General features: G+C 41.9%; 1 protein-coding gene across 1 annotated transcript in view; it reads right to left on the reverse strand.

Moving 5' to 3' along the window:
- POLR2E (RNA polymerase II, I and III subunit E) overlaps nucleotides 1-21,102 on the reverse strand; it is a 32,240-nt gene that overhangs the window by 4,256 nt on the left and 6,882 nt on the right. The window contains exons 2-6 of the mRNA XM_089670074.1: nucleotides 16,419-16,593; nucleotides 10,606-10,721; nucleotides 10,152-10,232; nucleotides 4,810-4,868; nucleotides 3,105-3,183 (exon numbers count right to left, since the gene is read on the reverse strand). Of these exons, the coding sequence (XP_089526200.1) occupies nucleotides 3,105-3,183; nucleotides 4,810-4,868; nucleotides 10,152-10,232; nucleotides 10,606-10,721; nucleotides 16,419-16,593 (510 nt within the window). The remainder of the gene's footprint in view (nucleotides 1-3,104; nucleotides 3,184-4,809; nucleotides 4,869-10,151; nucleotides 10,233-10,605; nucleotides 10,722-16,418; nucleotides 16,594-21,102) is intronic.

Raw genomic sequence — 21,102 nt, forward strand, 5'->3', positions numbered from 1 at the left:
TGAGCTCAGAACTCCTGCATCAGGAGAGAGTGCATGTGAAGGGGTTTGAATCAGAGAAAAAGCGCTCTTCTGCGATAGTGAAGGTGAGCAGTAACTAGGGATGCACCGAAATTTCAGCCACCGAAACATACTGGCCGAAAATAGCACTATTAGCATTTTGCCGATAGGAAAAATTTAGCTGATACAGGTGCCGATTCAGGGGACTGTGTGTACTGCAGATGTGAAAAGGGGGGGGGGGGGGGGGGAGAGAGACGGCTGAGAAAGGCAGAAGAGGATCACTAAATGCTGGTGCCGATTTTTAAATGTAACGTCTTTTTTTTTTTTCTTCACTATAGCTCACAGAATCAGCTGGCACTTTCCACCCAGCAAAAAGAAACAATGTTTCCTTTTAGTTTATTTCTTGAGATAAAAGAAACAAAGTTTCCTTTAGCTCTGGGGAAAGTGACAGCTAATTCTTTAAGCTATAGTGAAGAAAAAAAGCTGGCAATTGCATTTAAAAACCGGCACCGACATATAGTGACAGCCAGTGAGGGAACATCTCTGTATACACTGCTCCCTACAAAAAGAGGACCTGTCGCTCAAATGCTATCACATAGGGGACTACTGGTCCCCTATGTGATAGCAATAAATTCATAAGTTAAAAAAAATAAAAATATACATGAAAGTAGAAAAAAAAAAAAAAAATTGGAGCCTCCCCACCCCCACATACGCAGACATTTGGTTTTCGGCCACATGCATTCTGAATTTTTGGTATCAGTTTCTGCACCAGAATTTTCATTTCGGTGAACCAATAGCAGTAACCCTAAGCCTCTCATAGCAATGTACTTGATGTTTTCCAGTCAGGCTTCATGAGGTATGTAAAAGGCCTATATCAAAGCTGAACAGTTTATTTTTGCACAGGCCGGGTGTCGGCAACCCGCGGCTCCGGAGCCGCATGCGGCTCTTTTTCACCTTTCCTGCGGCTCCGGAGCACACTGCCCACCAGGTGACAGGCAATAGGGTCGGCAAGCCGCGGCTCTTTCAATGCAGCTCTTCTATGTGCTGGGCGCCCGCTCCCCTCCCTCCTCCAAACATTGGCTGTCAGGATGTAGGCGGGGCAGCGTGACGAACTCCTCTCCTCTCACAGTCCGCCCTGAAGACCAGAACGGCGCGGGAACATAGCTAGAGGAACGCGCGGAGCAAAGGTAAGTGAATTGACACAGGGGGAATGAATTACTATAGGGGGGATGAATTACTATATGGGGGATGAATTACTATATGGGGGATGAATTACTATATGGGGGATGAAATACTATATGGGGGATGAATTACTATGGGGGATGAAATACTATATGGGGGATGAATTACTATGGGGGATGAATTACTATGGGGGATGTATTACTATATGGGGGATGAATTACTATATGGGGGATGAATTACTATATGGGGGATGAATTACTATATGGGGGATGAATTACTATATGGGGGATGAATTACTATATGGGGGATGAATTACTATATGGGGGATGAATTACTATATGGGGGATGAATTACTATATGGGGGATGAATTAATTACTATATGGGGGATGAATTAATTACTATATGGGGGATGAATTACTATGGGGGATGAATTACTATATGGGGGATGAATTACTATATGGGGGATGTATTTTCAGTTTTAAAAATGTTTCTCTCAAAATAAATTTCAATCGTGGTTTTGGCGAGATTTGGCTCAGTTGAAAAAAAAAGGTTGCCCACCACTGACCTAAGGCTATGATTGTGATTATGACGATACACTGTGGCCCTGGTTAACCCTTTGCTTACTGGGCCCTTAAACCCCCTTCATGACCAGAGCGCTTTTCGCAATATATGCAGTGTCGGATTTGTTTTAAATGTTGCAATGGTTTTGCGGCTCCCAGTCTTTTTTTCCCTCTCGGAAACGGGTCCAAGTGGCTCTTTATGTCTTAAAGGTTGCAGACCCCTGGCATAGGCCATTTTTGGTGAAGATGAACTCTGCCTTTAAGAAACTAAAATATTTACATTAAAAGTAACTTTCTCAAAACAGTTACATTCAAGGTATGCCTTTACAGTTACTAGTGTATTTATGTTAGCTGTCAACTGAACTGTCCAGCCACCAAATGGCTGGTGTCACAGCTGATCACACGTACCAAACCATGCAGCAACTCAGGCTAAGATGGAAGCTTCCTTGGCTGTAAAGGATAGGAGGGTTTAGTTAAACTTTAAGGTCCATGGAAAATGTAGCCAACCTCCCTGGACACGGCCAAAAGCCTCACTGAACAGCAGGATAGTGTGAGAAATAGTGAAAAAGCCAAGGAAAAAATCAAAATAAGCTGAACTCCAAGGTCAAGGTACATCACTGTCTGATCGCACTGTCACCTTTTGAGCAACAGTTGGCTCAGAGAAAGACGACCCAAGATGAGATCACAGCTGAATGAAGGAATAAAAAAAAAAAAAAAACCCACACCCCATAAAAAAAGCCAGACTGGAATTTCCTAAAATGCAAACTAACTAGCACTCACAGTGCTTCTGGGACAATGTGCCTTGGACAGCTCATGCAAAACTGGCACTTTTGGTCAGTAACATTAGCTCTAAGTGTTCACAGAAAACACCATCATACCTACTAAGAAACATGGAGGTGGTTTGGTTATGTTTTGGGTGAACGCTCAAGGCTATCAAGGAACCCGGGAGAAAAAACAAACTGCCCTGTATCAGAAAGCTCTGTTTCAGTTGAAGGTCATGTGTCCTTCAACAGTTTAATTACCTAAAACACAGCTAAACGCACCCAAGAATGGCTAAGAACAAGATATTTGAATACTCTAAAGTGGCCTTCTCTGAGGCCTGATTGGAATCCTATTGGAAGACTATGAAAAGAGCTGAAACATGCAGCCTTAAGATGGCACCATTTTCTATTGTTAAAAAGGTTCTGCTGAATGAAAAAGAAAAGTCTGATTTTTATTAAATAAGGAATAAACATGGGTGAATACCAATGTCTCTAGTCAGTTTCAAGTTAATACAGAGAAAAAACAGAAGATTCTTTGTGAAAGGGTACCAACAAATTTGTCCAAAGTCAATATAGTTTCCTTTATAAAAACACAAAACCTACCTGGCCTCTCTTTAACCCAAAATATCTTGCCACTGGATCTCCAGCCTGAATGCGAGGGAGTTGGGATTCTCGTAATTTGCTGAACAGGTAGTTAAGGTACACACAGAAACAAGGCAATAAAAGATAGTTTTCCAAGCTTAAAGTATCTAAAGGCAATTTTCCTCCCTTTTTTAGATAGGGTGGTGAGGGGTTAAACCCACTGTCTTCATTTGTCCTGGTGGCCTAAAAGGCCACAAAGGCTTAAAAGGAAAATAAAAATCAAAAAATTTTAAGTTGTCACTGGAAGTGGATTAGAGTAGCTAATCTTTCAATAGAGACACTTGTGTTGATGACAGCTATCCAAGAGGGAATTTCCCTTTATTTGATCCCATCTCATGGTTATGTCTGGATACAAGAAGGAAAGGGAAATCCAGCGAAACACATACAGCAAAGAAAACAAAATCAAAACAAGGCATTAGGGAGAACTATCGATACCACCTAAAAGCGGAACTAAAAAAAAAAAAAAAAAAAAGTACAAACAGGCAGGAATTTTATAGTAGAAGAGACCTCTGACCCAAAATCAACTTACCTGCCTATCTGCAGTATTCTGCCGAATGTACACGGAGTGATGCATTCAGCATTCCAGTGATATTTTAGGGCTCCAAGAGCCTTGTTGTGTGGAATAGCTGACTACAAGGCCCTTACATCTAAGGTAAAACCTCATAATTGACTGAGTCCTTAATGAAACCTGACAAAAACGTAAGATACAGTTGTGCTCAAAATAATAGCAGTGTGTTTAAAAAAGTGAGTAAAGCGCAAAATCCTTAGAATAGCTTTTATTTCCATACTCACAATGCACAATCTATTCCAAATCAAAACAAGAAGGAAAATGTTTTAAATGTATTACTTTACAGAAAGTGAAAAAGCAATATAAGGCTGTTAAAAACAAAAAATCCACTATCGTTGTTCATCACACTGCAAGGTCTCTGCCCTCCTGCTATCCCCGGGTGCTGTGCTGGAGACAGGAAGGGAGGGAAGGAGGAGATAAACAGTGCAATGTTAAAAATATTAAAAGTTTAGGTCACCATAAGCTCTTGTTTTTAAAAGCATGTCATGACTCTTGGTTTTCTGTTAGTCTACTACACCTACTAGTAAATTATTTGCCATGTAGAAATATAATTTACATCAAAAACAGTGATTGATCAGGTTAGTGATGTTGGACTGCGGTTATTTTGAACACAACTGTAAGTGATGAAGAGAAAATATAAAAAAACATTAGAGTTTACCTATTCCCCTAGTCTCTCAAACGCAGAGCCTTTATCAGCCACAAGGGGTCATCCTTCTGGAGGCTGCTGGGATTTTGTACTGTAGCTAATGGATGGAAAATATTTTTGCCCTTTTTTTTTTGTAATTACAAATCACATACAATGACATCAATAAAGATGGAAGAAATTAGAATGGTTTGTGTGTATTAGCTTATGCATATTGTGTTTGTAATCTGATCCTCATTTGAGTCACAATAATAGACACACTAATAGGGCAAATTACAGCAGAAAGCCAGCTCGGCCAAGGGGTTCACATACTTTTTGTTGCCACTGTATAGACTCAAAGCCAACCTTGGCACCCAAAGGATATGGATTGAATTAGGATTTAAGTGAACACTGATCAGTCTTGAAAATGATAAATACATTTCCGATCTTAAAAAAGGAACACCACAAAAGGATACTATCTTGCCAGCAGTTCTGTCACTTCATCTTTAGTCATCACCACGTGTTCAGGTACCAGCTGGTAAAGAAAAAAAAAATGAATACGTGAATAAAATCATGATGGGGTTACAAAACATGCTGAGATGTATTCTTGACATTCTGATAAGAAAAAAAAAAAAATACAATTATCTTCTGCCGTGTGATAATTAGAGCTCATGTACTTGAACATACTAAAATACACCTATCAATGCTGGAGGAAGGTCCTGGATAAAATGTTGGCTGTAAACTGTACACACGTAAACAATTCTGTAACTTTTACATGCACACAGTGCTAATGTGTACTAATGGTTAATGGGATGCTAGCCACCCGCATTCTATATCGAATGATGCTAGGCAGCTTGAGACGCCTGCATCATGAGCAACGATGTGGGCAGAGCTAGTGCTCCTTGTATATACTACATGGCTGAGTGTTCTGGTACCCGATCAGATCTGCTCCAACAGCTGGTGGAAAGAGCCATTTCTGTCAGTGTAGATTTTGGATTGGCTGAAGCCGCAGAATTGATGGGGAACTGACACCCTAAATCATGCTAGCGATAGGGAGAGGGTGTATAAGGTCACCCAGAACCTACAGGGTTCAAAATGAAATGCCTTAAGCAGGGCCAGGCCAAGTACATACAGAATGAGGGTCAAGTAGGAAATGCAGGAAAATGCATAGGCTAAGGAGGACAGCTGATCGAAGAAGGCAAGTGCTAAAGGGGCTATGGAACATACAGTTGTGTTCAAAATAATAGCAGTCAGACATCACTAACCTGATCAATCACTGTTTTTAGTAGAAATGATATTTCTACATGGCAAATAATTTATTAGCAGGTGTAGTAGAGTAATAGAAATCCAACAGACCCAACAGTCATGACATGCATGCTGCTGATTCTGTGTAATTGAATCACTAATTGAAAGGGGCATGTTCAAAATAATAGCAGTGTGGAGTTCTATTAGTGGGGTCATTCATTCTTTGAAAAACAGGTGGCAATTATTGCCCTTATTTAAGGAAGGAAGGCAGCAAATGTTGTACATGCTGGTTACAGTGCATTTCTCTCTGAAATTCTGAGGAAAATGGTTTGTTCCAGACACTGTTCAGAAGAACAGCGTACCTTGATTAAAAAGTTGATTGGAGGGGAAAAAACATTTAAAAGAAGTGCAGAAAATGATAGGCTGCTCAGCTAAAATGATCGCAAATGCTTTAAAATGGCAACCAAAACCTGAAAGATGTGGAAGAAAGCGAAAAACTACCATTCGAATGGATAGAATAGCCAAAATGGCAAGAACTCAGCCAACAATCAGCTCCAGGAAGATCAAAGAAGGTCTAAAGTTACCTGTGAGTACTGTTACAATTAGAAGACGCCTATAGAGAAATGGTGCAACATTTTGTGGACTGATGAAAGTAAGATTGTTCTTTTTGGGTCTAGTGGCCGGAGACCGTTTGTCAGACGACCCCCAAACACTGAATTCAAGCCACAGTACACTGTGAAGACAGTGAAGCATGGTTGCGCAAGCATCATGATATGGGGATGTTTCTCATACTACGGTGTTGGGCCTATTTATTGCATACCAGGGATCATGGATCAGTTTGAATACATCAGAATACTTGAAGAGGTCATGCTGCCTTATGCTGAAGAGGAAATGCCCTTGAAATGGGTGTTCCAACAAGACAACGACCCCAAACACACCAGTAAACGTGCAACATCTTGGTTCCAGACCAACAAGATTGACGTTATGGAGTGGCCAGCCCAATCCCCGGATCTTAATCCAAAAGAAAACTTGTGGGGTGACATCAAAAATGCAGCTTCTGAGGCAAAACCAAGAAATAGAGAAGAACTGTGGAATGTAGTCCAATCATCCTGGGCTGGAATACCTGTTCACAGGTGCCAGAAGTTGGTTGACTCCATGCAACACAGATGTACAGCAGTTCTCAGAAACAGTGCTTATACAACTAAATATTCATTAAGTTATTCAAAGGAAAGCAAAATCTTCAAACATTTTTCAGTTTATATAGTGAATGTTTGAGTTTGTAAAGAAGAATACAAACACTGCTATTTTTTTGAACAGTCTAGTATTCACTTTTCTTCAATTTTTTTAGAGGAACAACACAAATTCGATATATTTTTTTTCATGTTTTGATTTGGAATAGAATTTGTAGTGTTCCCAATGCATTTGTGTGTATGGAAATAAAAGCTATTAGAAGGATTTTGAGATTTATTCACTTTTTTTCAAAACACTGTAGGTGGAGAGTGGTTTGATGATGGAAATGGCAATATATGAGATAATATGCCCAATATCCCAAAGGTCATTTAGACAGTCAATGATCATCATGTAGACATGTATCATACAGATGGCATAATAGCTTGGTGGAGCCCATAATATGCATAATATATAGATCTTAACAAGCCCATGTGACGTGTTCTTGCAATATTTAGATGTATTCTACATAATTTTGCACCACAAGCCTAACCGCATATTTTTGATGAGAGATCTGCAATACTTTCATACTTTACCTGATACCTGAGGAATCAGCTCTTTCAGCTCTTTACCCTGATGCTAGGGATTATAACAATTACTTTTGATGGTTGCATCAAGGATCATGTTTATCTAGATTGATTATTATGCACTTCTCATGTATGTTTATATGGTTATGCGATTTATACATGAATCCTGTCCTTGGTACTCACCATACCTTCTTGAGCTATCTATATCATCACTGCTTGTCATCTTCACTGTCTTGTTCAAATTTTGAGACTATACTATTTATCACAGGTCTACTATTCATCACATCTTTATGGGACTTTTTGCATGACTAGTGCTGTCCAGGTTGATCTTGCCATTCTGCTTTTGACTTCCTTTCCCCCTGGGTGGTGGTGAGGTAATTTGTGTAATTTTTTGTATATTTTGGCTTACCATGCCATATAGGTCTTTGAGATATTTGTACTTTTTTTTACTGCAAATTAAATTATTTGTCTATTATTTGGTTTTCAAGGCTGCAGTTTGTCCTCATTTGGACCCCCTTTTTGGCCTCTGGGTCCTTTACCCTCTGGTCTTTTTTCTTTATTTTCCCATTTAGGATTAGGGTCCCGAGGACACCACATAGAGAGATATATATATATATATATCTCTATGTGAGTCAGCATTATTTATAATTGGGTCACTATCTTTATTCTGTAATTTCTGACCCGAGCTTTGGGAATCCTGGTGCGTTTTATTTTTTTTTTTATTTGTGTAGTACAAGGGCCTGCTTAATTGGATACAACTGAAAGTGTTGTTTAGGCTGGACCTCATATTATATGGTTTTTGGTAAATCTAAAGCAAAATTCTCAAAAAAAAAAAAAAATTGTATAATGTGTGGCCAGTCTTGGAGAGCAGCTCTCAGCCTTGGAAAATTAGCTCTTAAAATTGAGCGTTTTTATTTTTCCCATATGCGCTCGCTGTTTACAGCTAACAATAAATGAATTCATGTTATGGTCACTGCTACCCAGATATTCTTTTATATGGACATTTGTAATAAGCTCTGCATGGTTTGAGATAACCAGGTCCAGCAGAGCATCATTCCTAGTTGGGGCCTCTATGAACTGTACCATAAAATTGTCTTGTAGTAGGTTTAAACATTTTTGTCCTTTAACTGTTCCTGCAGTACCATTACTCCAGTCAATTTCTGGGTAGTTAAAATCCCCCATTATTATCACTGTCCCAGCCCTTTCGATCTGTGCAAGGAGCGGAGTCTCCACCTCCTCATTAACACTGGGAGGCCTATAACAAACTCCAATGATTACCTTTGTAGAATGCACCCCCATGTGTAGTTCCACCCATAATGCTTCAGCCTCATTGCACTCTCCATGAACTAGGTCCTCTTTCACACTCGTTCGGAGATCACTTCTCACATAGAGAGACACCACCACCTTTCCTATTTACCGTCTCTCCAAAAGAGAACATAGCCAGGAAAATTAATGGCCCAGTCATGCGAAGAATGAAGCCAAGATTCAGCAATATCAATTAAATCATAGTTCTGTTCAGACACCAAAGCTTCCAACTCACCTATTTTGCTTGGCAGACTTCTGGCATTGGTGAACAAACACTTTAATCTATTGACATCTTGTTCACATGTATTTTGCATATTTTTTATTTTCATACAAACGGTATCAATTCCACTGGTTGTTTGCAACATGGGAACCTTCTTATCTGTCATAGCCTTCCTCCCCATTTTTCCCCTTTCCACCCACCAATAAGAACTAATCCGTCTGCTCTGTATACCCCAGTATAATCTAATTCTCCCACCCCCCTCGATCCTAGTTTAAATACTGCTCCAGCCTTCCCATAAACCTCTTCCCTAGCACAGCAGACCCCCTTCCATTTAGGTGCAAACCAGCTCTAGCATATAGGTTGCACCCCAATGAAAAGTCAGCCCAGTGCTCTAGAAACCCAAATCCTTCCCTCTTACACCAGGTCTTCAGCCATGCATTTAGTTCTCCAATCTCCCCGTCTTTCCTGAGTTGCGCATAGCACAGGTAATATTTCAGAGAATATCACCTTGGAGGTCCTTCCCTTCAACTTGCAGTCTAGTTCTTTAAATTGATTCTTAAGGAGCCTCCACCTTCCATGTATTCTTTCATTGGTTCCAACATGAACCAAGACAGCTGGGTCATGCCCAGCCCCTCCCAGTAATTTATCAACTCAGTCCACAACATGCCGAACCCTGGCACCAGGGAAAACAGCAAACCATTCAGTTGAGATCCTGGCGACAAATTATTCTATCAGTCCTTCTGATTATAGAATCCCCTACTACCACCAGCCGTCTATGCCTTCCTGCACTACCCTCACCACCCCTCCCACATGGTCTGCCCTCCCCGGCTGTTAGGGATGGCAGTGACATACAGGGCTACCACCCCTGAGCTTGCCAACCACACATCTTCACCCAACTTGGCAAATCTGTTTGGGTGTACAAACTCAGGGCCAGCCTTCCTTTTCTGTGAGACCCTACCACTCCCTCTTGTTACAGTAACCCATCTTCCTACCTGATAATCCCGATTAGCCCCTCTGCCCTCCACATCAATCCCATTAACTACCTGCTCAGAGAGCAGAAGACCCCTTTCAAGACTGCATTCCACCTGCAGTCCTGGTGAGGATTGCAGAAGTGGGAGTGGGTACTGATTAAAAAAAAAAAAAAAAAAAAAAAACACCCACAAACAAAATTGTGTTATCCTAAATGCACATTGTAAAGAATAATAAACCAAAAAGGTAAAAAAAAAAAAAAAAAAAAAAAAAAAAAAAAAAGGGAAGGGTACAAGAGCATGAACAGTATCAATGTACCACTCACCTCATGTTCTGTGATGTTAATCAAAAGCTCCTGCTGCAGAAACTGTTCCAGGATGTACTTGGGAGCCATGTCCACCAGTGACTACAAAATATAATGAATGAAATGGCCTTAAATATTTATTATCAAATCTCAAAAGAATAATTTACAAACTTTACACAAATCAGACCTCAAGGAAGGCATAACAATTGGTAGCTTTCCAAAGACAAAATAGGGACTGTACACCTTGAGCAAACCTACAGTTGCACAAAAGGAGTCAAGACTACACAGATAATGGTATAAAAATACAACCACCATCTATAAAGCCTAGCTAAAGAAATTCACTTACAAATACTTACTAGGACTATCTTACTTAGCCATCTTCGTACTTTTATCTACAGGATTTTTTTATTTATTTTTTTACCTTTACTATATAATCATATATATTCTTTACTGTGCTCCCAAGAAAGACAGTTACCTGCTTGGCAGATGGGGTCATTCCTTGCTGCACAACTATGATGGCTCGGGTGATATTTTCCTCCTGCATCCTCTGACAGTACATTTTAATGGTCTTTATGCCAACCTTTGGCTCCTCTGAAAAAAAAAATAAATAAATTATAAAGAACATGTAGGCCACTTACATTTTTTAAGATCTACAGTTTAGATAAACTCCGGCAAATGTGTCTGTTGATAAGCAAGTTAGAGAAATAAGCAAGCTAGAGAAATAAGAAGCCAAGGAAAGAAGAAGACGGCACAGCATGAGCTAGCAAGTATAAGGGAGGGCAAGGGAAGGAAGAACATTGCATTTTTGCTACATACTTACCTTTAAAATCCATTTCTTGGAGTAAATCATGGGATACAGAGCAGACTATAATCATTATCAGGGTAATGCGCCACCTATAGGTGAATGGACACTGGCAAACTAAGACAGGAAGTCCTCCCCTATATAACCATTGCTACACAGGAAGTACCTCAGTTTTGTAGCAAGCAATGAACTCCAGAAAGAGGGGAGGGACCTTGTTGTCCCAGGATGTACTCCAAGAAATGGATTTTACAACTATGAGGAAAAATCCCATTTGCTTTATCGTGCTTCATGGGATACAGAGCAGGCTATAATCATTACTATCTGGGATGTCCCAAAGCAATATATTTAAAGGGGAAGGAGACAGCAATCCCAGACACTGCAGTCAAAAGCAGCATCCTCTGTAGCTATAACATCCACTTGGTAGAACCTTGTGAATGTATACACTAACAACCAAGGTGGCGGCCTTGCACACCTGAGTCACCAACGCCTGACGGTTATTTGCCCAAGAGGCTCCCACACCTGAAAGGAAGGGACCTTGCCCTCCAAACCATAGGCTTGAATGATCAACTGACGATCCAATGAGAAATAGCGGAGTTGGATGCCACTTGCCCTTTCCTGGGCTCCGGCTCGCATTACATCCAAAGAATGCAGCAATTTCTCTACTGGTAATTGAGATTTGGGGAAAAAAAAAAAAGATGGTAGGACAATGTCTTGATTCTAGTGAAAGTTAGAAACCACTTTAGGCAAGAAGGGTGCAACACCACTTTATAATGGTGCAAGATTAAAAATGGTTACTTGCAAGAAAGAGCCACCAGCTCCGACACTCTTCTTGACAAAGTGATTTTAAAAAAAAAAAAAAAAACCTTTACAGGCAAACTGACTAGTGGAATATCATGAATAGATTCTGAGTGCTGCTTCTGCAAGATAGCCAACATTAAATTTAAAAGGGTAGCCTGACAAGAGGGACTGTACAAATCACCACCTGCAGAAAAGCCCAAACAAAGGAGTGCAAAGCAATAGGTCTTTGAAAAAATATGGACAAAGCTGAAATCTGACCCTTAATGGTGCCCAGGGCCAACCTCATTTCCACACCTGCCTGGAGAAAAGAGCATCATCCCAAGCACATATTTACCGGGATACAAACTTTTGGCATCACACCAGGAAACGCAAGACTTCCAGACTGTAATAGATGTTCCTGGAAGCCGCCTTCCTAGCATTCAACAGTGTAGAAATAACTGAACCCGAGACCCCTCGGTCCCTCAAGATCCTGGCTTCAACAGTCACTCCGTCAAATTTAGAGAACATAAAGCAGGGTGCCACATTGGGCCCTTAGACAGCAGGTCTAGCCAGACTGGAACATCCCACAGCCAGTTTTACTATATCTGCATACCAAGCCCTCCTGGGCCAGACCAAAATCACCGATGCTACCTCCTCCCGAATACTGCGCAAAAAGCATGGCAGAAGTTAAATCAAAGGGAAGGCATAAATTAGGGAGAACTAATCCCAAAAAGTCACCAGAGCGTCTACCCCAAATGCAAGCAGGTCCCTTGTTTTGGACACAAACTTGTCCACCTTGTTGTTGAACCTAGATGCCAATAGATCTACATCCAGGGTACCCCAACGCTGGCACTCTTCTGGAACCAACTGCCAAATCCCCTACCAGTTCTCTACCCCCGGAATGTAAACTGCTGGCAGAGACTGCACATAAAGCTCCAACCAAGCTGGAATGTGATTCACCTCCTCCTGGGCCATCCAGCTCCTGGTGCCTCCCTGCTGGTTAATATAAGCCACGGCAGTTATCCTGACCAGATATCCATGTAACCTGACTGTACAAAACAGAGTAAAGCAATCCACCTGAAGTTCCAGGACATTGATGGGCAGACTCTTCTCTGGCTATACCCACTTCCCTTGGACTGTGGCACTCTCAACAACCCCCCAGCCAAAAAGATTGGCATCCGTGGTTACTATCTTCCAAACCACTGGAAGAAAGAAAAAAAAAAAAAAAAAAAAAAGTGAAGACTTCCCTATTTCCAGATTCCAAGCCACCAATTCAAACTTTGCCTTACCCTGGAGAACAGAGAGATGTGAAAATCCAATGCTTGGACCTTTATGCTCCAGTTTCTCTTTAACTGGTCTGGAGTGGAACTGTGTATAGGGCAATGCCTAGAATGAAGATACCATCTCCCCATCAACCATGCAGAGGTGTACAGATGGATACTTTTTTCTCCTCACATCTCGCACCTTACCTCTCAGAGCATAACACTTTCCTGGAGGCTGGAACACTTTTGCCTACATCTAGGACCAACCCCAAATATTCCAGACTTTGAACTGGCTCTAAGGCTGACTTCTCAAAGTTTAGGATCCAGCGTAGACGTTCTACAACATGTACTGCACAAGCTACAATTAGCCTTAAGCTCAGAACAGACTGCTCCCTGAGTAATAGGTTGTCCAGCTACCCTAGTACCAATATCCCTTGGGCTCTTAGTAGTGCCAATATTGGAGCCAGAACTTTCCTGAAAACTCGAGAGCCCATGGCAAGCCCAAAGGGCAGAGCCATGAACTGAGAATGATTACCTTCCACTGCAAACTGCAAAAACCTTTGATGAGGTTGGAATATTGGTACATTAAAAAAGGTATGTGTCCTTGATTTCTATGGACGCTAGAAAATCCCCTATCTGCTGAAAGAGTCCTACTGAATGGTCTGAGTTCATCTGAAACTAACAAAAATCGATTCAGAGCCTTGAGATCTAGTATAGGCCTCACACTTCTGTTTGGTTTTGGAACTGTGAAAGCCCCTGAACCTCTCGCTTGAGAGAGCTTCCACAATTACTCCTTGGAACAGGAATTGATCAAGAGCTTGACATAAAGAATTTATTTTCAGCTGGTTTGTGGGTACTTTGGACTTTAAAAACCGGGGAGAGGGAAGAACCCGAAACTCCAGTCTGTACCCGAGAAATTGTGAAAATGATCCACTTTTTCTGAATCACCTCTTCCCAGGCACTTGAAGCCTGCAAAAGACTCCCCCCTCTCCCCCAAGCCATACGAGTGGGGGTGTCCCTTCATAAAGAGGGCTTAGGGCCAGCCATAGATAACTTCTGGACCCATGGTTTTCCCTGTCCCTTGCCCTGAGACTTGCCTCTAGGTCCAGACCCCTGTGAGTCCCAAAACTGGCAACTGAGGAACTAGCAGCAGAAGTACTTGAACCCCTAAAAGATGGACTCTTCTCCTTTTAACTGGTAGCATAGAACTCAACCACCAAAACTTTCTGGATGTACTTATGTAAGTCATCGGCAAACAGGCGCTTTCCATGAAAGGGGAAGCCAACCAGCAATTTTTTGCAAGGCAATTCTGCCGTCCAGCTTTTCAATCATAAGATTCTGCACAGGTGTACTGGAAGTGTGACGATCGTGAAACCTGCTGTATTGAATCCTTAAGGAAAATGCACAGCAAAGCACAAGGCATGGGGAAGATCTGCCATCTCTTCGGCGTAATCCTCTCCCTGACCAGGAAGATTCTTAACCTACCGTTTAACATTGTCCTTCAAAAATTGACACATGCCAAGTGCCGCCACCGCAGGTTGCGCAGCAGACCAAGCACGAGCAAAAGAAGCCTTTAGTAATGATTGCAACTTCTTATCAGCCTTAAACACTTGGGTACTGTCCACTGGACAAGTTCAATTTTTACTCAAGGAAGACACAGCTGTGTCAACCATCGGCATGCTCCATCTCTTAAATTTTTCCTTCATGGGATACAGCAGGGAAAAACTGGACCAACAATCTCTGGGACTGAGAGGTCGACAACGCTTAAAGTGGAGTCTTCCGCCTGATCTTCCTCCAATTCATCAACAGCCACTTCCTCCATATCCTCTACCCACTCCAAAAGAGGAGGATCCGGGGAGAGGGATCTTTCACATTTCTTACCTAACAGAGGAAACCATACCAACCATTTTATTCTCCAGTCCAGCCAAGGCCGATGTTAAATCATCCTTAGTAGCGTATGCTGAAGCAGACACCGTAGTAGTCAATGCCAGAGAAGCAAAGCGGCTCCGACTGCCCAGTCTTTCAGGGGAAGTCACCACAGTGGAACTTTTACTAGGATCCTCAGGACCTGACGATAATGCACATGTACCCCTTCCTGTTGTGGTTTCCCCACTCTGCTTTCTAGAAGACATTGCTTATTCTAATTTACAACAATGCAACTGGGGCTTGTGACAAACATTTAACCCACCAGTACAGCACCCCAGCATGCAAGGCTGTAATCCAGCATTTAGCAGCTATCACAGCCCAGACAGCAAAAAGATGCAGCACTAGAGTAGGAGCCAGTCCAGACTGCCACCTGTGACCATACATCCATCTAGGTCTCACATGCCCAAATGATAGCTTGCTCTGTGTTCCTTCCAGCGGCCTCACAGCAGCCCACCTGCAGCTTCTGACCACGTGTGCACCTGTGAAGAAAACTGAAAAAAGGAGCTACTGCGCATGTGTGCTGTGCTATGTGCATGCCTGCCCCTGGGAAAGCCACGGGCGTGCTCTCGTGATCCGGCGAGCGGGCTGGGACTCCTGCAGCCTTTAGCTGGAAACAATAAGAAATGGTTTTCTCCCATAGGAGTTCCCCAAACATGCCAAAAAGACAAAACCAGCTAGAACACATACACAGTGCAGATACAGAGCTCCCAACACCCTCTAGTGGCAAAAAACTAAAAAGGACGAAGATTGTGGATATCTGGCCCTGCCAAGCTGTCTCTGCTGTGGCTGCATACACAGTATTGGAGCTTTGCATAAGATCAAATAGCTCCTAAGTGTAGCCAAGTTCTCTGTTCAACCTATGGAAATAAAAAAGTTATTAAAATATACATTCCTCTTTTCTTCACTTATCTCTTTGCTTTCTTTTGTGTCATCTGATCATGAACCCTTTGGAGATAAGTTGAACTGAAGGCACAGGGAAAGATCATTGTGGCTGGTGGAGAAGAAGTTGTTTTCACAGACAGGGGAGAAATAAGGCAGAGTAAATCTGGGCACACACACAGACTATTCATTTAACCTCTGAGCTGAATAAAAGAAAATCTACCAGATTCCTCCATCCATGTTAACAGTGCAGTTAAACAAATCTCCTCTGCTGGCTCCTGCAGCTGTTAGAATACTCGAACAGTGTCTGTTGTGACTGCATGCAGGACCTGTTCGGCCGACAAATTTTTCACATGGCTCCTTCAACAAAAGTCAATCCACTTTTGTCAAGTCCGGGCAGTGCTGACAGGGGTGTCCAGAGCTTGAATTTGCTGAAATTCAAGCTGCCTAAGGCAGCTTTTAGAATTCTGTGTTGCTTAGTGGTGAAAAGGAACAGAGAAGTGAAAGCCGATTGTATTCGCTGTAAGACAACATAACACGAAGTTGGGAGAGATGGCAAAAAAGCCATAAGGCACTTTTATCCTGTAGTTCTACTAAGGTATATTACCAAATGCTGGTGACACCACATACACACAAACTTACCAGGAAAGAATACAAACATCTGATCAGTTGGATCATCATTGTGTGCGACCAAAACCGTAAGATCTGTGCGACGGGGGCGACCCTCACTGGGCTTATCACCAAACTGTGCCTTAAACTCATCCAAAGTTTGATCCAACTCATCTTGTGTCACTAAATATCCACGATCATGGCATAACTGAAGGTTTCAGTGGAGGAGAGAAAAAAGGGGAAAAAAAAAAAAAACATGTATTATATATTAACTGTAAGAAGAAACACCATGTAACAGTTCAATGCACTGTAGTTACATTTATAAATCATGATATACAGCGTATATAAAAAGTCTACACACCCCTGTTAAAATGTCAGGTTTCTGTGATGTAAAAAAAATTAGAGAAAGATAAATAATTTCAGAACGTTTTCAAACTCTAATGTGACCTATAAACTATACAACTCAGTTGAACATCAAACTAAAATCTTATGGGGGGGGGGGAAAATAAACATATAAAAATAAAATTATGTGGTTGCATAAGTGTGCACACCCTCTTGTAGACGGGGATGTAGCTGTGTTCAGAATTAAGCAATCACATTCAAAATCATTTTAAATAGGAGTCAGTCCACACCTGCCATCATTAAAAGTGCCTCCGATTAACCCCAAATAAAGTTCAGCTGTTCTAGTAGGTCTTTCCTGACCTTAGTCGCATCCTACAGCAAAGGTCATTGTCCACAGAGAGCTTCCAAAGCATCAGAGGGATCTCATTGTTAAAAGGTATCAGTCAGGAGAAGGGTACAAAAGAATTTCCAAGGCATTAGATATACCATGGAACACAGTGAAGACAGCCATCATCAAGTGGAGAAAATATGGCGCAACAGTGACATTACCAAGAACTGGACGTCCCTCCAAAATTGATGAAAAGGCGGGAAGAAAACTAGTCTGGGAGGCTACCAATAGGCTTGCAGCAATATTCAAGGAGCTGCAGGAATACTTGGCAAGTACTGGCTGTGTAGTACATGTGACAACAATCTCCCGTATTTTTCATATGTCTGGGCTATGGGGTAGAGTGGCAAGACGGAAGCTTTTTCTTACCAAGAAAAACATCCAAGCCAGGATAAAGTCTGCAAAAACACATTTTAAATCTCCCAAAAGCATGTGGGAAAATGTGTTATGGTCTGATGAAACCAAGGTTGAACTTTGTTTGGCCATAATTCCAAAAGATATGTGTGGCGCAAAAACAACACTGCATATCACCAAAAGAACACCATACCCACAGTGAAGCATGGCGGAGGCAGCATCATGCTTTAGGGCTGTTTTTCTTCAGGTGGAATTGGGGCCTTAGTCAAGGTAGAGGGAATTATGAACAGTTCCAAATACCAGTCAATATTGGCACAAAACCTTCAGGCTTCTGCTAGAAAGCTGAACATGAAGAGGAACTTCATCTTTCAGCATGACAACACATACACCCAAATCAACAAAGGAATTGCTTCACTAGAAGAAGATTAAAGTTTTGGAATGGCTCAGTCAGAGCCCAGACCTGAATCCGATCAAAAATCTGTGGGGTGATCTGAAGAGGGCTGTGCACAGGAGATGCCCTGGCAATCTGACAGGTTTGGAGTGTTTTTGCAAGGAAGAGTGGGCAAATATTGCCAAGTCAAGAAATGCCATGCAGATAGACTCATACCCAAAAAGACTGAGTGCTGGAATAAAAACAAAAGGTGCTTCAACAAAGTATTCGTTTAAGGGAGTGCACACTTGTGCAACCATAAATTTTAGTTTTGTATGTTTACTCCCCCTTAAAAAAAGATTTGTATAGTTTATAGGTTACATTAAAAGGTGGAAAAAGTTCTAAAAAAGGTTTTGAACTTTGTCTCATTTTTTTACATCACAGAAACCTGACATTTCAACAGGAGTGTGTAGACTTTTTATATCTGCTGTATATACACTATATTGCCTAAAGTATTGGGACGCCTGCCTTTGCACGCACATGAACTTTAATGGCATCCCAGTCTTAGTCCGTAGGGTTCAATATTGAGTTGGCCCCGCCCTTTACAGCTATAACAGCTTCAACTCTTCTAGGAAGGCAGTCCACAAGGTTTAGGAGTGTGTCTATGGGAATGTTTGACCATTCTTCCAGAAGCACATTTGTGGGGTCAGGCACTGATGTCGGACGAGAAGGCCTGGTTCGCAGTCTACGCCAATTCATCCCAAAGGTGTTTTTTCGGGTGGAGGTCAGGACTCTGTGCAGGCCAGTCAAGTTCCTCCACCCCAAACTTGCTCATCCATGTCTTTATGGACCTTGCTTTGTGCACATTCATGTTGGAACAGGAAAGGGTCATCCCAAAACTGTTCCCACAAAGTTTGGAGCATGAACTTGTCTTGGTATGCTGACGCCTTAAGAGTTCCCTTCAATGGAACTAAAGGGCCAAGCCCAACCCCTGAAAAACAACCCCACACCATAATACCCCCTCCACCAAACTTACACTTGGCACAATGCAGTCAGGCAAGTACGTTTTCCTGGGAACCGCCAGACACGTTTGTTGGATTTCCAGCCAGAGAAGCATGATTTGTCACTCCAGAGAACATGTCTCCACTGATGGAGTCTAGTGGCAGTGTGTTTTACACCACTGTATCCGATGCTTTGCATTGCACTTGTTGATGTAAGGCTTGGATGCAAGCTGCTCGGCCAAGGAAACACATTCCATGAAGCTCTTTATGCTGACCCCGCTCTGTCATTTTACATGATCTACCACTTCATGGCTGAGTCGCTGCTATTCCCAGTTGCTTCCACTTTGTTATAATACCACTAACAGTTGACCATCGAATATTTAATAGCAAGGAAATTTCATGGATGGACTTAATGCACAGGTGGCAACCTATCACGTTACCATGCTTAAATTCACTTAGCTCCTGAGAGCGACCCATTCTTTCGCAAATGTTTGTAGAAGCAGTCTGCATGCCTAGGTGCTTGATTTTATACACCTGTGACCATGGAGGTGACTGGAACACCTGAATCCAATGATTTAGAGAGGTGTCCCAATACTTTTGGCAATATAGTGTATATGTGGCAAATTGATATTTCATCTAACTTTTTCTGACCAGAGATGTCTCAAAACTGGCTGGAGCTGCCAACATTTAACAGAAAACTGTGCAGCTAATAGTACAGCATTTTGCACCCTATCATGCATAATTCTTTATGATAAACAGATTGTAAGCTCCACAAGCAGGGCCCTCACATTCCTTCTGTACTGAAATGTAATTGTACTGTCTCCCACTATAATGTAAAGCGCTGTGCAAACGGTTGGCGTTATATAAATCCTGTATAATAATAATATACATAAAAAAAAAAAAAAAAAAAAAAAAGCAGTCACCACTCATTCCACCAACTGCATGCAACATTAGACCAATCAGCAGACAGAGTTAAAGACGAGGTCCAAACAAAATTCTCAGTGCATGTGTCGCTCACCATCTCCTCCGTTCCTTCAACAGAAGAGAGTTTATCCAAAAGGCATTAAATTGACGGGGAGTCCCAGCAACAAACTAAGACAGGATAATGCCATCTCTGGGAGTTCTTCAGCCAGGCTTTGGGAGATGCATATTGCAGATGACCTACAACCTATAGCTAGGGCATTATCCAACTTAAGTCAAAACTGCACAGTTTGTTTTTATTTTGCCTTTAATCAGAGAACACATAGCCCACCACAAACTTTCACGTCTGTAATTCAAATTGCATCTAAAGCCAATACATTCATTTTTATCTAAGAGAGCGATGAGAGGTAAAGAACCTGTTCACACCAGATGCGTTGGGTAGTCCCAACATGAGGGGACATAACACAGACAAGGCCTTGCACCCTTATCATATTAGTTCACTGCACCATGCTGCGGTCTTGTGCGCTGGAGAATAGTACAGCATTCAGTAGTTTTTTTCAGCGCAGCGCGATGCCCTGCTGTGGCCAATAGAACTCAATGGAATTTTTTTACCAATACAGGAGTAGCAGAGTGGTAGTGCACACAGCTTGTGTAAACAGACCCTAAAGCCCCTTTCAGATTTGAACTGTGTCCCTGCTGGGGAGACTCACCCTCTCTATTGTTAAGTTGTCTCTGAAACAGAAATACAGGGGGAGTCATCTAAGAGGAACACTTGTTTCTGTGACAACTGTCTGAGAGGGCGTTTCCCTCACCTTGGAAAAAAATATTCTCTCACTTCCTGTACAGATCAGGAAATGAAGAGAAAACCTCAAATGGGAAACAGATGGTGAAAAATATCCTGATGGGGTCTTAACCCTTTCCTACTGTATCCAAAATGAAAGTAAAATGTTTTGGCTTTACAGAAAAAAAAAAAAGAAAAAAAAAAAAAGAAAGACGGAGCCTGGGTTCACATATATGCGGTGTGGTATATTGCATGTAATTCGCACAGGAACCGCACCGCATTCCTGTGCAAATCACATGTGATTAGTGTGTGGTGCGATTGGAGCCATACATATTGCACCGTATCCACACCAAAAAGGTCCAGGTGGGTATTTACACCTATGCGATCCGATTCTGCACATCGCACCATGTTTTGTGGACCACTTTCGGGGTGTTGTTAACATACACACAGCGGTTCGCATGAACAGGGTGCGATTCTGATGCAGTGAGGAATTTGCACAGAAACCGCTGCAAATTCCGTACTGCATCAGTGTGAACCAGGGCAGAAGGTGCTACTTGGTGCTT

This window comes from Staurois parvus, unplaced genomic scaffold (assembly GCF_062004578.1).
Source record: "Staurois parvus isolate SC_StPar_1 unplaced genomic scaffold, SC_StPar_1.0 ptg000086l, whole genome shotgun sequence".
Lineage (NCBI taxonomy): Eukaryota > Metazoa > Chordata > Amphibia > Anura > Ranidae > Staurois > Staurois parvus.